This window comes from Tenrec ecaudatus, chromosome 1 (genome assembly GCF_050624435.1).
Source record: "Tenrec ecaudatus isolate mTenEca1 chromosome 1, mTenEca1.hap1, whole genome shotgun sequence".
Taxonomy (NCBI): domain Eukaryota; kingdom Metazoa; phylum Chordata; class Mammalia; order Afrosoricida; family Tenrecidae; genus Tenrec; species Tenrec ecaudatus.
This window is the reverse complement of record NC_134530.1, coordinates 82,232,958-82,247,540: the sequence shown is the minus strand read 5'-3', so window position 1 is coordinate 82,247,540 and position 14,583 is coordinate 82,232,958. Positions and strand designations below refer to the sequence as shown.

General features: G+C 50.3%; 1 protein-coding gene across 1 annotated transcript in view; it reads left to right on the top strand.

Moving 5' to 3' along the window:
- The window catches only part of PLPP3 (phospholipid phosphatase 3), a 91,034-nt gene that overhangs the window by 43,975 nt on the left and 32,476 nt on the right, over positions 1–14,583 (top strand). The window contains exon 2 of the mRNA XM_075556725.1: positions 1,534–1,691. Within this exon, the coding sequence (XP_075412840.1) occupies positions 1,534–1,691 (158 nt within the window). The remainder of the gene's footprint in view (positions 1–1,533; positions 1,692–14,583) is intronic.

The following is a 14,583-nucleotide window of genomic DNA, read 5'->3' as shown; positions in this document are numbered from 1 at the left end:
TGAAACGGGATAGGAGGGAGAGAGCTGCCTCTCAGGGAACGCAGGAAGCCATACTCAGGGATTTAAAAACTCATGCTGGGCAATGGGGAGCCACTGGGGACCTCCCCCATTTTAGTAAGGCAATGGCATGATTGTGGCCAGAGTGCTTTTTCAGGATGGTGTGTGTGTGTGTGTGTGTGTGTAAGAGACAGGGGGGCAGAAGACCTTCATTAGGAGGCTTGCCCAGTAGTCCGAGAGAGCAATCGTGGACCTTGGCCTTTGGCTTCAGGCTTTCCTGGCAAGTGATGGAATGTGTTTGTCATGACCTTTGAGAGAATGGCGTCTGAACTGGCCGCTGATAACCAGCAGCAGCTGCAAGAGCTGCTGGTGCCCCTGGGTGCCCTTGGGCTCCACTCCAGGTCTCCAGGCAGCAGGGTCAAACTTGGCTCTGTTTCCTGGCTCAGTCTTGGGGAAGGATGGGTTGGGCGGCATCCGTCCAGCAGGTCCTTGGGGCGTTTCATCTCCTTTAGTGCTCATCGTGACATAACTTTGCAGTTACGGAAACTGAGGCTGGTGGAGAAGGAGTGAGGGAACCAGAGTGCACGGAGCGAGGAGATAGCAGATCTGACATTCACAAATGGGCTCTGAGTCCTAGGGCTTCCCTGCTCCAGGCAGCAGACCCTAAGGGTGAGCTTCTCAAAGGGGGCTTTACCAAGACAAGGGGTCTGTCCCCAAGAAAACGAATGCATTTGGAGGAATAAAATAATGACTGGCATGAAATAGGATTGAGCGAGCACCCATGAATAATCACTCTGTATTGGACTCTAGCAGTGTATTGCAGGGCCGTGCACATGCTCCTGAACGTTCTTGAGCAAGTCATTCCTCCTCATGGAACCCAGCTCCCCCATAAAACAGGACAGCGCTACTCTCCTAGGAGTGTCGTTGTGTGATGTTGATTCTGAATTATAGTGACCTTCTAAGACCCAGTAGGACTAACTCATAGGGTCTCCTTGGCAGAAATGGTGTTAGGAGCAGATGATCAGATCTTGTCTCTCATGTGCAGCTGGCGGGCCTGAACCACCAACCTTACAATTAGGAGCCAAGCGCTTACCTTGTGCTTCCCGGGCTCCACTTTCCTTTTAGTGGTGAGGAAAGGCACCAAGGGAGGGCGCATCACTAAAGCCTTCTGTAGGCTGTAGCAGCTGCCAACTGCCCACGAGGAGAATTAGTATCGCTCTCCGTGTTTGTAAGGAGTCCTGCTGGCATCGTGGGCTCCATGTTGAGCTGCTAACCCCAAGGTTAGCTGTTCAAACCCACCAGCTGCTTCTGGGGATAAAAGATGAAGCTGTCTGTTTCAGTGAAAATTTACCATCCTGGGAACCCAGGGGGCCACTTCATGCCGAGTCGCTGTGAGCCAGAATCACCTCCATGGCGGTGGGTTGGTTTTGGGGGGCCGTCTGTCAACATTGTGTTTTAGGGTGAGCCTTGGCCTCCTGGCACTGACCTTTTCCTCTGTTCTCTTTCTCTGACCCACAATGACTCGTCCTTGACCAGCGGGCCTACCCTTCCTCATCATCGAGTCAAGCACCATCAAGCCTTACTACCGGGGCTTTTACTGCAGTGACGAGAGCATCAAGTACCCGCTGAAAACCGGCGAGACTATCAACGATGCCGTGCTGTGCGCCGTGGGGATTGTCATCGCCATCCTCGCGGTAAGGGCCCCCGCTGCGCCATGCCCCATCCTGGCTGCCCTCCCCTCCGGATCCAGAACACACACGTCTGTCAGTACGGGCTCCCACAGACCCAGTGTCCAAAACCCCATCTGATGAGCATGATTAGTTCTATGCAGCTACTCCTCTCACCGAGAGCCGACACTGACCATGAAATTCAGACATGCCAGGAACCCTTCTCAAATATTGTCTTCATGCACACCCTTGCAAAAATCCATAAAGCTCAGACCCCGTGACTGCCTTCTACAGATTAAGAAATCGAGGTTCACAGAGGGAAAACAATTTGCCCGAGGCCACTGGGTTAATCAGTGGTAGAGCTGGGTTATGAACCTGACCGCTTTCCGCAGAGCCTGAGCTCCGAGCCCCAGAGAGCCTTGATCGCGGTCATGGGTGCTTTTCGTGATTTCCCACACCGTCACTGTGCTGTGGGACAGTGATGTGCCATCGACCATCTCTGGCGCAGTGCTCATTTATCTCTTGCCCAGCGGCTGTGAGAAAAGAACATAGGAATCCCAGGATCGAGGTTCTAGACCTAGCCTTGCCCCGGACGACTGGACATGTTTAGAAACAAGGATGACCATCTTTCTGCCCAGCATTGCAGTGAGTAAGAAAAGAGGCCATGGCTAGTGAGATATTTTTGCAAGCTACCCTTAATCACTCAGCTATGAAATGCAGACCCATAAAGGACGTTGTCTTCACTCAGTGTGTTTGTTACCCAGTGCTGTCGGAACAGAGATACCACAACTACATGGCTTTAGCAAACAGATTTATTCTTTCACGGTGTAAGATGATAGCGACTAGTCCAAATTCAGAGCGCTAAGGAAAGGCTTTTCCCTTGTGTTGGTTCTGGGGGAAGGCTGCTGTCTTCTTTCAACATCTGCGAGTCTGGCGTTCCTTGGAAACATCCATGTTTCTTGGCATCCACCTGCTCCTGGGTCTAGGAGGTTCTCAGCTTAAGCACTCCGGGCCCAAAGCACATGCTCTGCTCCCAGCTCTTCTTTCTTGGTGGTCTGAGATCCCTCCCTCTCTGCTCACTTCCCTCTCATTTTAACCCTTGTAAGATTAAAGGTCATACAGACTGGACTCCACTGCACTCTGGTGACATTGAATCAGGGCACTGACCTGAGTAAAGGTGCAGAATTCACCCTAGTTTCTTTATAGCTGATTGGCTACAAGTGAAGACATCACCTCCGGTCACCTTGTGGGGATGACCACATCATTCTATAGCTACCAAGCCTGTGAGAATCATGGCTTGGCCGAGTGGGCATCTATTTGGGGGACATACAGTTCAATCTAGGACATGGGCTGTATCGGGGAAATGGTCACTGAATTTGACAGAATCCATCATTGCTTTGAGCAGTGGTCACCCCATGGGAACTGGGGTCTGACCTATCTGGGCCCAGCTTAGAAGGTAAGCAGCCTGAGAGCTGTGTCGACTTGCGGCGAGTGGCGATCAAGGCTTGGGTTTGTGAGTCGCGCATTTTCTGTTTGTTCTTGGCCCTTGAGCTCTAGCCATGTGGGTGAAAGGGAGGCCTCTGAACCACCTGTAGGGAGATCATACACTCGCTCGCAGGTCATCAACACCCTGTTCCTTTACACATTCCCTGCCCGGCCAGCTTTGGCCTTCATTAGCAAGTCAGGAAGGAGGAGGGTGATATGGAAATATTAAATGTGACGTAAAGGCAGTCATCCCTAATACACAGATGGAAAACCAGAAGCTCAAGGGAGTGGGTTGACGCGCTCAAAACCGACAGCTAGCAACATGTGAAACTGGGGCCCCTTTGCATCCAGCAGTCGTAATTCCAGCTTGGAGTCAGCTCAGGAACTGATGGAGGGGATTGGCTCTTTGCTTATCTTGCCCACTCCGTGAGCTGCTGATACCGGGTGTACCGCATTTCATGAAATTTCCCCTCTGACTTCTGCACTCTGGGGGTTGGCTATAAACCTTGAGACCCTTCTTTGTGTTTGAAAACATCGTAAAGCAGTCACACAACCAACAGTTTGAAATTGGGCCGCGGGGGTGGGGGGTTCTGGGTAGGGAAGCTGGTAGAATTCTTTCCAACTTTTAAAAGAGAAAACAGCCCATTTTTGGCAGCTGTGCTGGCTTCTTAAAGGTGGACTAAGGATCATTGTGTTCAAGCCCTGAAAAATACAAGACCCGATTTTACGGTTTGCTCCCAAATGACAGTCGTTGGACTGAATGCTCTAGGAAGAACGGCTCTTCCTGGGAAAGGCGTGTGTAATGGAAAGCAAATACTTGCAACCGTATCTTGTTATATGGAGCTTAGAACAGGTGTTTCTGACACTTGGGCGATCCGTTAATTGAATGTTTTTAGCAACCCCTTAATAAGGCAGGAGTGTGGAGAGCTAAAGATAGTAGTACAAGGGCAAGAGTATCAAGCGCCTTTTAAGTGTCTGGAGTCTTGGTGGCGTAGTGCTTAAGAGTTGGGCTGCAAGCTGCAACGTCAGCAGTTCGAAACCACCAGCTTCGACTTGACGGGAGTGATTGAGTGAGTTTAAGTGTCCACGTGGGATTATTCTTGGCGTGCCTAGCGGGCTGCTCCCAGGGCTGCCATGACAAGACATACAGTTCAAGGCTCTTCCCAGGAGCTAGCTCTGTGAATGAGGCCGACCACTGTTTTTCTTCAAGCCCCGTTGTCCCCTTTTTTCAAGTAAGAATGATGTGAGTCACTCGGGGGACTGTAAAGGCTCAAAGGCAGTGATGTGTCGATGCATTGGGCCAGATGGAAGGCAGCACCTTCCACAATGAGTGCTTTGGCCTTGCTGACCTGACCCCGATGGGCAGAGAGTGCTACAGCGGCTTCTTTAAGAGCCACGCTCCTCTTCAGTTCCTGTGCCCCCAAGCAAAGCTCCCGGTCAGCAACTTGTCCCCTGCTGATTGCCAAAGCCTGTTCCTTCCTCCGCATCAGATTCCAGCCTTTCCAAGAAAACCGTGCCTAGCAGAGACTAGTTGTGGCTTTTTCCTTGAAATGCCCCCTGACCTCCCAGGGTTTCCTTGACACTGTCACGCCTCGTGGCCTTGGTTCCAGGATGAGCCGGAAGGAAAGGCAGCTTTGTTTTTCTGTGAGGTACTGTGTCAGCAGATAGCCTTGGCCATGCCTTCCTGCACTTCAGAGCTGGAGCCCTGCTGGCCAGGTGGCTTAGGTGTGGGCTGCCGACCACGAAGCCAGCCGTTCCACCCCACCAGCCTCTCCACGGGAGAAGGATGAAGCTCTACTCTGCTCCACCGACTCGGGAACCTTGTGGAACCGTTCTGTCGGTTTTATTGGGTCGCTCGCTGTTGGTGGGCATCGACTCAATGGTAGTGAGTTTTTATAATGCAGAGAAAGAGGGAAATCTCCCCATGATTGTTCCCCTTGTGAAGTGCTCCAATGGCTGGCATTTCGGTCTCACAGAAGCCCTGGGCGTTGGGCCTGGCCTTTGGCGTGGATCTGAGCACCATCGCTCACCGCCTGTCCAGCGGGCCTCAGTACACTCGGCGGTTAAACAGAGGCAAGTACACATTTCTCTGTGGGAAGATCTTAAGAGTTCAATGAACTCTTGTATTAAGTAGTGCAGTGCCTGGCACATACCATATACTCAACAAGTGTTAGTTATGTTTATTTTAAAGGAATAAGCAGGGGCAAATATTGGTGAAGCGGTTTGGATTTAGACATATCACACACACACACACAAAGTAGCTATCATCTAGCTGATTCCAATTCACGGCGACGTCATAGGTGTGACATCAGAGTCAACCTGTGCTCCCTAAGCTTGTGAGTAGCTGACATTTTGGAGAGAGATTGCCACACCTTTCTTTCCAGGTGCCTCCAGGTGAACTTGAACCACCAGCCTTTTGGTCAGCAGCTTCAGGGTGTTAACCCTTGGCACTGCCTTCTGCTTAGCTAAGACCGAAGAGCTGGCAACCATAGAGTCAGGCAAGGAACTTCCTTCTTGGCACTGCTGTCTCCTGGCGCGTTCCTCATGCTAACTACTTAGACCTCAGTTCTCCTGGCTCTGCCTCAGTGGCTTGTTTCAAGAGGACTTTTGCCTCTGCTCCGGTTGCTGCTGCCTTTCAGCTGGGGATGCATGGGGGGTGCGGGGGCCTCGTGAGGCCTACCGCCATATATGGATGGAGCGTACCCATGGGAAAAAGTCAAATCAGAGACCTAGGCAAGTGAAAACATGGGCATTTCTGGTGATATATACTTATGTATTTCCGGAAAAGCGGTACGACTTTAAAAACCACAGCTCCCCCCTCCCCCCACGTCACTGGCCCATGTATGACTAACCACTCAAACCCAGCGCTCCCCATGCTGAACCTGCTTCTGCTCAGAGGGTGGGCGTGCCGGTTGTGGAGTAGGGCAGGGAGCCGGCCCCGCTCTGGAAATGTAATCAGCCTGCTACTTACGGCTTCTTCTCCTGCCCGACCTTGGTTTGTTGAAAGCAACAGCACCAGCCTTGACCGGTTGGTTGGGGAGGAACACACTCCTGTAGAAACAGGCCCCACAGAAAGCCCTGGGAACTCGGGACCAGTGCTGTGCGGAGATGCAAATCTCAGAAGCTGTCCAGAAAGCAGACACCTTTCTGTGGCAGGAGATATGGAAAACCCTGGTCATCCTGACTTCTTTTTCAGATGGACCTCAGATTCTGGAATTCTAGCATAATAGGAATGCCTTCCAAATCCACAACGCATGGGTTCCTATCCCTGACTTACGAAGACTTAATGACTCTAGCAGCAGCGAGCTTAGGAGCGGACAGTAAAACAGCATCTCCAATCTGGCCTCCTCTCAGTTTTGCTTTGCGCTGCCCTGTGAAGAACGGTACAGGCAATGGTTTAAGTGTGAGAAAGATGCTCAGCATTCTTTTTAAATACATGTGGGCACCGTGCTTGCCTTGGTCCAAACCTCAAAGGGGTTTATGTAGGTCCTCCGTATCTAGGGAGTGAGTTAATTGGGGAACCCCTCTCTTGCTAGCCATAAAAATGAAACTTTCCTTTCCAGACCCAGCTTGAATTCTACTTCTGTAATAGTATTTTCCTGATGAGAGAAAAAGCTCACACATGGGCATCTTCTGACCTAGATCCAAGAGGCAGCCTGTGTACCTACTCCGTCTCTGCTTGTCCTTCCGATTGAGGTGTTTCTCCTCCACGCTGAGCTTTGCTTTGTCTTCGTGTACATGGTGGCTGTCATCCCCCAGCGCCATAGCCTGTTGGGGCAGTGTCGAATCAAGTGACATAGCCTGTGGGATTGGGGCCGGGGGGGGGCATCCTCATTCCTGTCGTGTTGTCCCGTTTACAAAGCGGACTTTATAGACTGGCTTATTTGCACCTAGGAGTAATCCTGGCAGGTGAATTGTTAGGGTTAAGACCACTGGGGATATTAAGTGAATTTCCCATAACTAATTAATGACAGGGCCACACTATGAGTTCTGTGATTCTAAGCCCAACACTTTAAAAAAAATTCTGGTGAATGTGTAAGTAACAGAAACATTTGCCGTGTTGACACACTCCACATACACACATAACTCAGCCATACTAATTACATTCCTCATGTTCCTCAGCCATCGCCGATGACCATTCCTAAGTTTCCCCAGCCGCTTCCTAACTGAAGCGTAATGTCCTCTAAGCATTTGTTTTCCCTCTCCCCCTCCCGCCCACTCAGCCGTAGGAACCACGCATGAACTTCAGTCTGTACCACAAGTCCATTCTAGATTTTTCCTATCACTGAGATCAGATCGTAGTTGGCTTTTTGTTAAGGCAAAGCCTTTTCAAGTCAGGGTACCACTGCTGCCTTCTGTGGCCTGTCTGCCTTCAAGCCCAACGGCCCTGCCAGGACCCACTGCATCTCCAGCAGGCAAAGAGCACCTGCAATACACATCTGCTTTGTGCCATGTTGGCACCGGTCTCCTTTCACCAGGTAGATCGGGGGTCCCCGGGAGGCAGAGGCCAAGTCTGCCCCTCTGCGGCAGTGGTTGACAATGACTAGCATGGGGCCTGCAGATGGGAGGTACGGACTAGGCCCCGGGAAGACATCTTCTCTGGGAAATACTCCTTGTCTGTGTCTTTCTCTGTCCTTCGAAGGCCTCAGGGGACCCCAGGCCTACATCCGTCCTCCCATTTACTGTGCTTGATGCCCCTGTGAACTCATCTCTGCATGGCTACCCTGCGAGCTACATCAGGGTAGGGACAGGTTTGGCGTGATTGGGTACTGCCAGCTCAAGGTACAGTGGCTGCATGCTCGGCACACATTTTCAGAATCGCAGAGGAGGCCCACACGTTTTGAGCAGAAAAATGACAAAGCAGAAGAGCTATGGAGCAGTGGACTGTGGCTAACGTGCTGCCCTCCAATCGTACATGTGCACCCCAGTGCACATGCGAGCTGGTTCTGTACCACATGCAGATTTCTTGCCGGAGAGACAAGACGAAGAGCTTAATACCTCGAAGCCTTGTTTATTCATGCTCGAGCTTCGCATGGCCCACATCTGGCCTTCATTACTTCTTCCCCACCGGCCCAGCTCCCTTTATCTGAGAGAGCCCTGCCAAGAAAACAAGCTTCCCCAGATTGCCTCCTCATTAAAGGCTAGTCGAGTTTGCAACTCCCAAGGAAAAAAAAAGGCAAGTTGTGCTGTCCCAGTGCAGCGATAGTGGGAGACCCGATCCCCGAGTTTACAACCCACGACATCTGTGCAATTAACAAGACCACCAACAGCGAGAAGCCCAGGAATCCTTCCACTGTGTTGTCCCCTGATCAAATGGCTGCCGGGTTCTTCTGAGACCATCTCATTGCTGTGGGGCTCCTGGGAGGGGGCTTCTATTTGTGACTTCACAGCAGGGAGATTGCCGTGTCCCCACATCACTGTGTTTCCTGTCCCCTCCAGCGCCACTCGCGTTGCCCTGGGAGAGTGGAGGGCGGCAGCAACCAGCAGTCACCTCACGTTCTTACGAGTGAACGATCATTTTAAAGAACCACATCTGCTGGGGGAAGTATTTTTCATTTAGCTGTGAGTCACTTGTGTTGAGGAGGGTTGGAGAAGGGAATTCTATCTACAAGTTCTTTTCTGGGCCAGACACTAATCTATGAACCCCCAACCAGACTCTGCCAGCAAGTTGATTACAACCCCTGCTGACCCTATGGGGTGGAGCAGAACTGCTTCTGTGGCTTTAGGAGGGCAGGAAAGCTTCATCTTTCACTCCAGGAGCAGCTGGGGTATCTGAGGGTGTGTTAGCTGCATAGGTTAGGGTTATCAGCCCAGCGGGTAACTCTGCATGCCACCAAGACTCCTTTGCTACTGATTAGGTAGGTAGGTAGATAGATAGATAGATAGATAGATAGATAGATAGATAGATAGATAGATAGATAGAATATGGAATCTTGTCCTACAGTTAGGTGAAGTGTAGGTTTTTTCTCCGTTTGCAGATGAGGGCAGAGCATAAGATGTACTTGGGTCAAGTGGACCAGTGTGTCTGCCTACTTAACAATGTGGCCACTCTACTTAGTTAATGGTGGAGAAGGAATCAAAATCCAGGTCCGTCAGGCATCGCAGTGCAGGTGCTTTCTGGGCCAGGTACTGAAGGCCTACTCTGTGCTCTGTGCTATGCAAAGCACTCTCCACTTGGGCATAAACGCTATTTGCTCCTAGACTTAAAATCTAAATGTCTGGAGGAAGGTAAGCCATCTAAGCCAGTGGGCTCCACAGTCCAGATGGCTTAATGATTTTCCATATTGGAGTCTTGACTTCCCCAGAACCCAAACCAAAAGCCAACCAAGTAGCGTCCATCTCATAGCGACCCTACAGGACGGAGTCGAGCTGCCTATAGTTTCCACGGCTTTAAATCGTTACAGGAAAAGGCCACCTTGGAGTGACTGGTAGGTTTAACCCACCGACCACCAATTGCTTGACCCACAGCACTGCCAGGCTCTACCCTTGACGTCCCCACTAGAGCCTACAAATTCTTCTGGTGGCCACCGACAGATCCATGTCCTCATTACTGTCTCCAGACTCTGAGGTGCTTATCTCCCATTAAGAGGTTACAGGCAACTGAGAGGAAGAAGAATGGAAGAATGCATATTTTTATCAGTTATTTCTACATACTAAAGCCACTCTCTTTCAATACAGCCAATGGAGCATTCTGTTTCAGGGACAGCACAGTTATTCCTTGCGTTTCCTTCTTTAGGAATTCATTGCTGCCGAGTCGATTCCAACTCCTAGTGGCCGGATAAGACAAAAACAGAGCCACCTCTTTGGGTTCCCAAGGCTCTAAATCTTCCTGGAAGCAGACCCCTCATCCTTCCCCTGCAGAGCAGGCTGGTGGCCTGTGGGTAAGCAGCCCACTGTGCACCATTCTTAGAAGCAGAACCCAACTATGAAAGGGATTTTAAAAGGTCACGGAAAAAATAAAATGGAAAGATAATATACATTTTCTACGATTTCAGAAAGCCTCGTTATGCAGTATTTCTCCCCCCCCCCCTTACCTTCGAGACTGAAAAGGAGTATTTCCCCTCGCCATAGAGGAAGCAAGCTATGAAAGCCTCACTGCCATTGAGCTGAGCTCTCAGCCACTCCACAGGACGGAGCGGAGCTGCTCCATGGTGTTTCCAAGGCTGCAAAAGCCTCTCAGAGCACAGCCCCCTTTCTCCCTCAGGGACATCTGGCAGATTCAAACCACTGGCTCTTGTTCGCAACCTGACACTAAACTCACTGTGCTGATAGATAGGGTTCCTTTCCCCCGTCATACCCACACACCGACTACCAGCGGCCCAGCCAGCTCCTAACGACTGCATCTAGCATTTCTGACATGAAATCTGGCCAGCAGCAAACGTGCTCATCTGCTTCCTGCGTCGAGCCGGCTCCAATTCACAGCCCCAGCTGTTGTCCAACAGCAAACGCTGCTCCATCCTGTGCCACCTCACAGCTGTCGCGTTTGAGCCCATTGGTTCAGTCACTGTGTGGAGCCAGCTTGTTGAGTGAGGTCTTCTTCTTTTTCGGTGACTCTTTTACCAAGTGTGATGTCCTTTGCCAAAGGACAAGGTTTCTTCTGATAACCATCCTGGCTTCGAGGAACATTCTGGCTTCCAAGACGGGTTTGTGTTCACTGTTTTCACCAACACCATAATGCTTCTTTGGCCTCCTTGTCGACTGGACAGTCCTCCTTAGTCACACTCCGACGGGGGTTCCGTGAATCGAATCGAATCTGATGTGTAAATAATGCATCATCCACATGACTGAGATTTGAAAGGGCTGCTTGGGTCCCTGGCTAGCAGGGGCTTACTTATATGTGCAGGTGCATGCTAGAAGGTGGAGGAGACCGCCCCACAATGCCATTGGAGGAGGATAGGAACTAGAACAAGGTGGACCAGGCTTCAGGCCACAGCCTTGCTTTTCATCCTGGGTGATTCGCAAATCTTTGCCATGCTAATAATTTTCCTGATTTGTAGGGTTTTGGAAGACTCAAGTGCAGTTTCGTAAACTGTCAAGTACTGTGCAAATATTAGGATTAACATAGACCACACTGTAGAGAAGTTTATCCTTCGAACTCAGCAGGGACAGAACAGTTCTCAGCTTCGATGGATCCTGGGGACACCATGTGCTACTTAGACTTTTTTAGGGGACAATTTTATAAATAGACTGGAATGTTTAAAAATAACACAAACAGGACTTGAAGACTGGGCTGTTGATTTTGGGTTTATGTCCCCCCCCCCCTCCATCTTGCTTTTTCTCCCCCTGGAAAAGAATATTCCAGATAAAATGATCAAAACCAACATCACGCATACACATTCACGATCTGATTCTACCCCAGTGGGACAGTGCTCCCAGACCCTGCAGTGGGTGTGCACTCTAAGTAGCTCTTCCCCCCCCCAACCCGTGTGTGTGTGTGTGTGTGTGTGTGTGTGTGTTTCTCCAAAGTAAGAAGGAACAACAACAAAAACAACCCAACTTTTTGGAGAGCTCTTCTGCTGTGTTCCAGGCACTTAACATAATCACCTTATTTATCCCCTTGCCAGTCCTGCCAGGTAGAGATTATTGATCTTATTTTATTGATGAAAACACCTAATTGCAAAGAGGTGAAGTGACCACCTAGGGAAATTAGCATTCAAACCCAGGTTTGGGAGACTCTAAAGGGTTATTTTCTCTCCCCATCGGTGCTACATCCTTTCCAGAGTTTGTTCGAATGTCGGTCTAGCTTTCCTCTCGGGAGCTGTCAACAGTTCGTGTCTATGGGGAGATGTGTTCTGTCCACCATAAGGTCAGAAAAGACAGGCGCTGTCCTCCTTCCTTCCGGTGACGGGAGCCACTGGCGGCATAGTGGCTGTGCACTGGGCTGCAATCCTCAAGGTCTGCGGTTTGAAACCGCCGGTCTCTTCTATTCCCATAGTTAACAGTCTTGGAAATGGAATCCCAGGGGCAGTTCTACCCTGTCCTATAAGGTTGCTATGAGACAGTATCGACTCGATGGCAGTGAATTTGGTGGGGAGTATTCCGGCTGGAGGATCTTCCTCTTCCAGTTGCAGAGGTCCCTGGGCCGGGACCAGTCCCTTTCTGTCCCTTGTAGCTTAATTGCAATACCCTCCGACTTTATTAGTTTCCAGGTTCTGTGCCAAGCCCTTTAAAGGGCAGGTAGGGGAGAATTCTCCGCTGCCCTGGTAGCCCGCCACCTCTCCCCAGTCTGTTGTTAGCCATCTCAGAAGGAGATCAACCTGGAAGGCATTTTCTTTAGCAGTGACATTTACATATCACAACCTTGCTGATGGCTGCAGAAAGAATGGGCGCCAGGGGTGGGAGTCCAGGGTTGGGCCTGAGCCTTCGTGGGGGAAGGGAGAGGGAGAGGGAAAAGCCAGTCTTGTTACTCAGGAATGAAAACATGGTGAGTAATGAATAAAGTCCGAAAGCAGTAAATTTGGGACTTTGGGGTTAGGTGTGTAGCACGCCAGAGAACAATTTAAGCGACCGCCTCTTCTGCAGAGGTGAGGCATTTGGGCCGCTTTCACAGCCTGAATTTCATTAAATGGCTTTTTAAGGGTTAGGATTACACGAAGCCCAGTCCAGCTGGTTCATAAGGATGATTTATGGCTGTGTTGTCAACTCCTCGACCCTTCTGTACAAGGGGAGAGAGAAAATACATAATTTGTTGCTCATTACTCCAGGATCTGTCAGGGCTGCCCCCGAAGCCATGTGGGCGCGGAGTCATGTGTCTGCTAAGTGGTTTTAGCCTGGTGCACCCCTGGAAAATAGGCAACTGTCATTCTGCGGGCGAAAGTGTTTCTTTATAACAATAGAAACAGGGACTTTTGAACTAGCGAGTCAGAATTACCTGGGCACTGCCTTTAACTCAGGTCTCTAACTCAAAGAAGACCAACCACTACCAAAAGAGATCACATTGGTCAAGTGGCAGGTCCGTGAGAATGAGGTCCGCCCTCCGAGGGCTGGATGGACACTGGCTGCAACCATGGGCTCTGGCACACCAAGGACCTTGAAGGGGGTACAGACCCAGCAATGGTTTTGTTCTGCGATACATAAATTCTCCATGAGTTGGATCCAACTGGGTGGCAACTAACGACGATGACACTTTTTAGCTGGGTCATTTAAGAGTCTCAGAAGCTTCCGTGAGGTCATTTTATCACCCTGAGCTTTAATAACTCAATCCGTAGAGAGTGGGTTTTTCTATTCCACTGCGTTGAGCGGGTCAGACGAGACTAACCAAACGAAACTCCCTGCCATCAAGTCAATGTTGACTCAGAGCGACTCTAAAGGACAGGTGGAACTGCCCCTGTGAGTTTCCAAGACTAACTCTTTGTGAGAGTAGGAATCCCCGTCTTTCTTCAGTAGAGTCACCGGAGGTTTTGAACCACTGACCTAGTTAGCAGCCCAACAAGTAACCACTATACCACAAGACTGGAAAGTGGGATAGAAAGGTAGAGGTGCCTCCATCATTTCCCATGCTGTCATTGGGCACTTGAAGTTCCATACAATGTCTGTCCCCTTCGCTAGCTTCCCCATGAGTAGAGGACACATTTCCCTTCCCAAGGGACACCTTGCAAACATGGTGGCCCTCACAGCTTGCATTTTAGAGTGGCAGGGTATTCGAGCTGAATCGGGCCCTTGAGTTGTGTGTCATCAGCGGCTCACGTGAGGTTAGCCATTGCGTTCGCTTACAATGTGTGGAGGCCCTGCTACATATATCCGCGTGCTCTTTCTCATCATCAAACAAGAAACTTGCTGGACCGTCGAGCCGAAGCATTACAGAAACCCTGTCTTGCACGGCTTCTGTGGCAGTGACTTGGTTCAGCAAACTCTGGACTGATCCCAGGACAGGGACTGTGAGCGAAACTCCGGCCGCGCCCCTTGTCTGCAGTGTCAATGCCGAGGAAGTGATTTTCTTCTGCTTTTAAGATGCCCTTTGCCTCCTTGGGAGAAGAACGCCGGAGACGGCACTGCAGAACAGAGAAAAAACATCCCTGAAATGGCGAATCCAGCGAGCTTACTTTGCAGCCGGGGGATCTGACTTTCCCCTGTCCACCCAATGAGTGGTGCCCACGTAGGACCTTGAACCGACCTGATTGAATCCGTTTAGTGTTCTGCCCCCTGCACAGAAAGTCATGTTAGAATGACTTATAAATTTAAAAAAAATAAGAAATTATGATAATAAGCATCTGGAATGCGTTTGCCAATGAGGTTACATGGGGTGAAAATGTAAACAGGTGCCAAAAAAGGATCCGATCAGGACTGGTAGGGAGGAATGTTTGCTGGGGAGTCAGGCACCTGGGTCCAATCTGGAACTATGAGTTCACTTGGACCTCAGTGTCTTCTCGCTATAATGGCCCCTTTCATGTCCGACTGGCTCGGGTGTACCAATGTTCATTTCTGCGATGTGTTA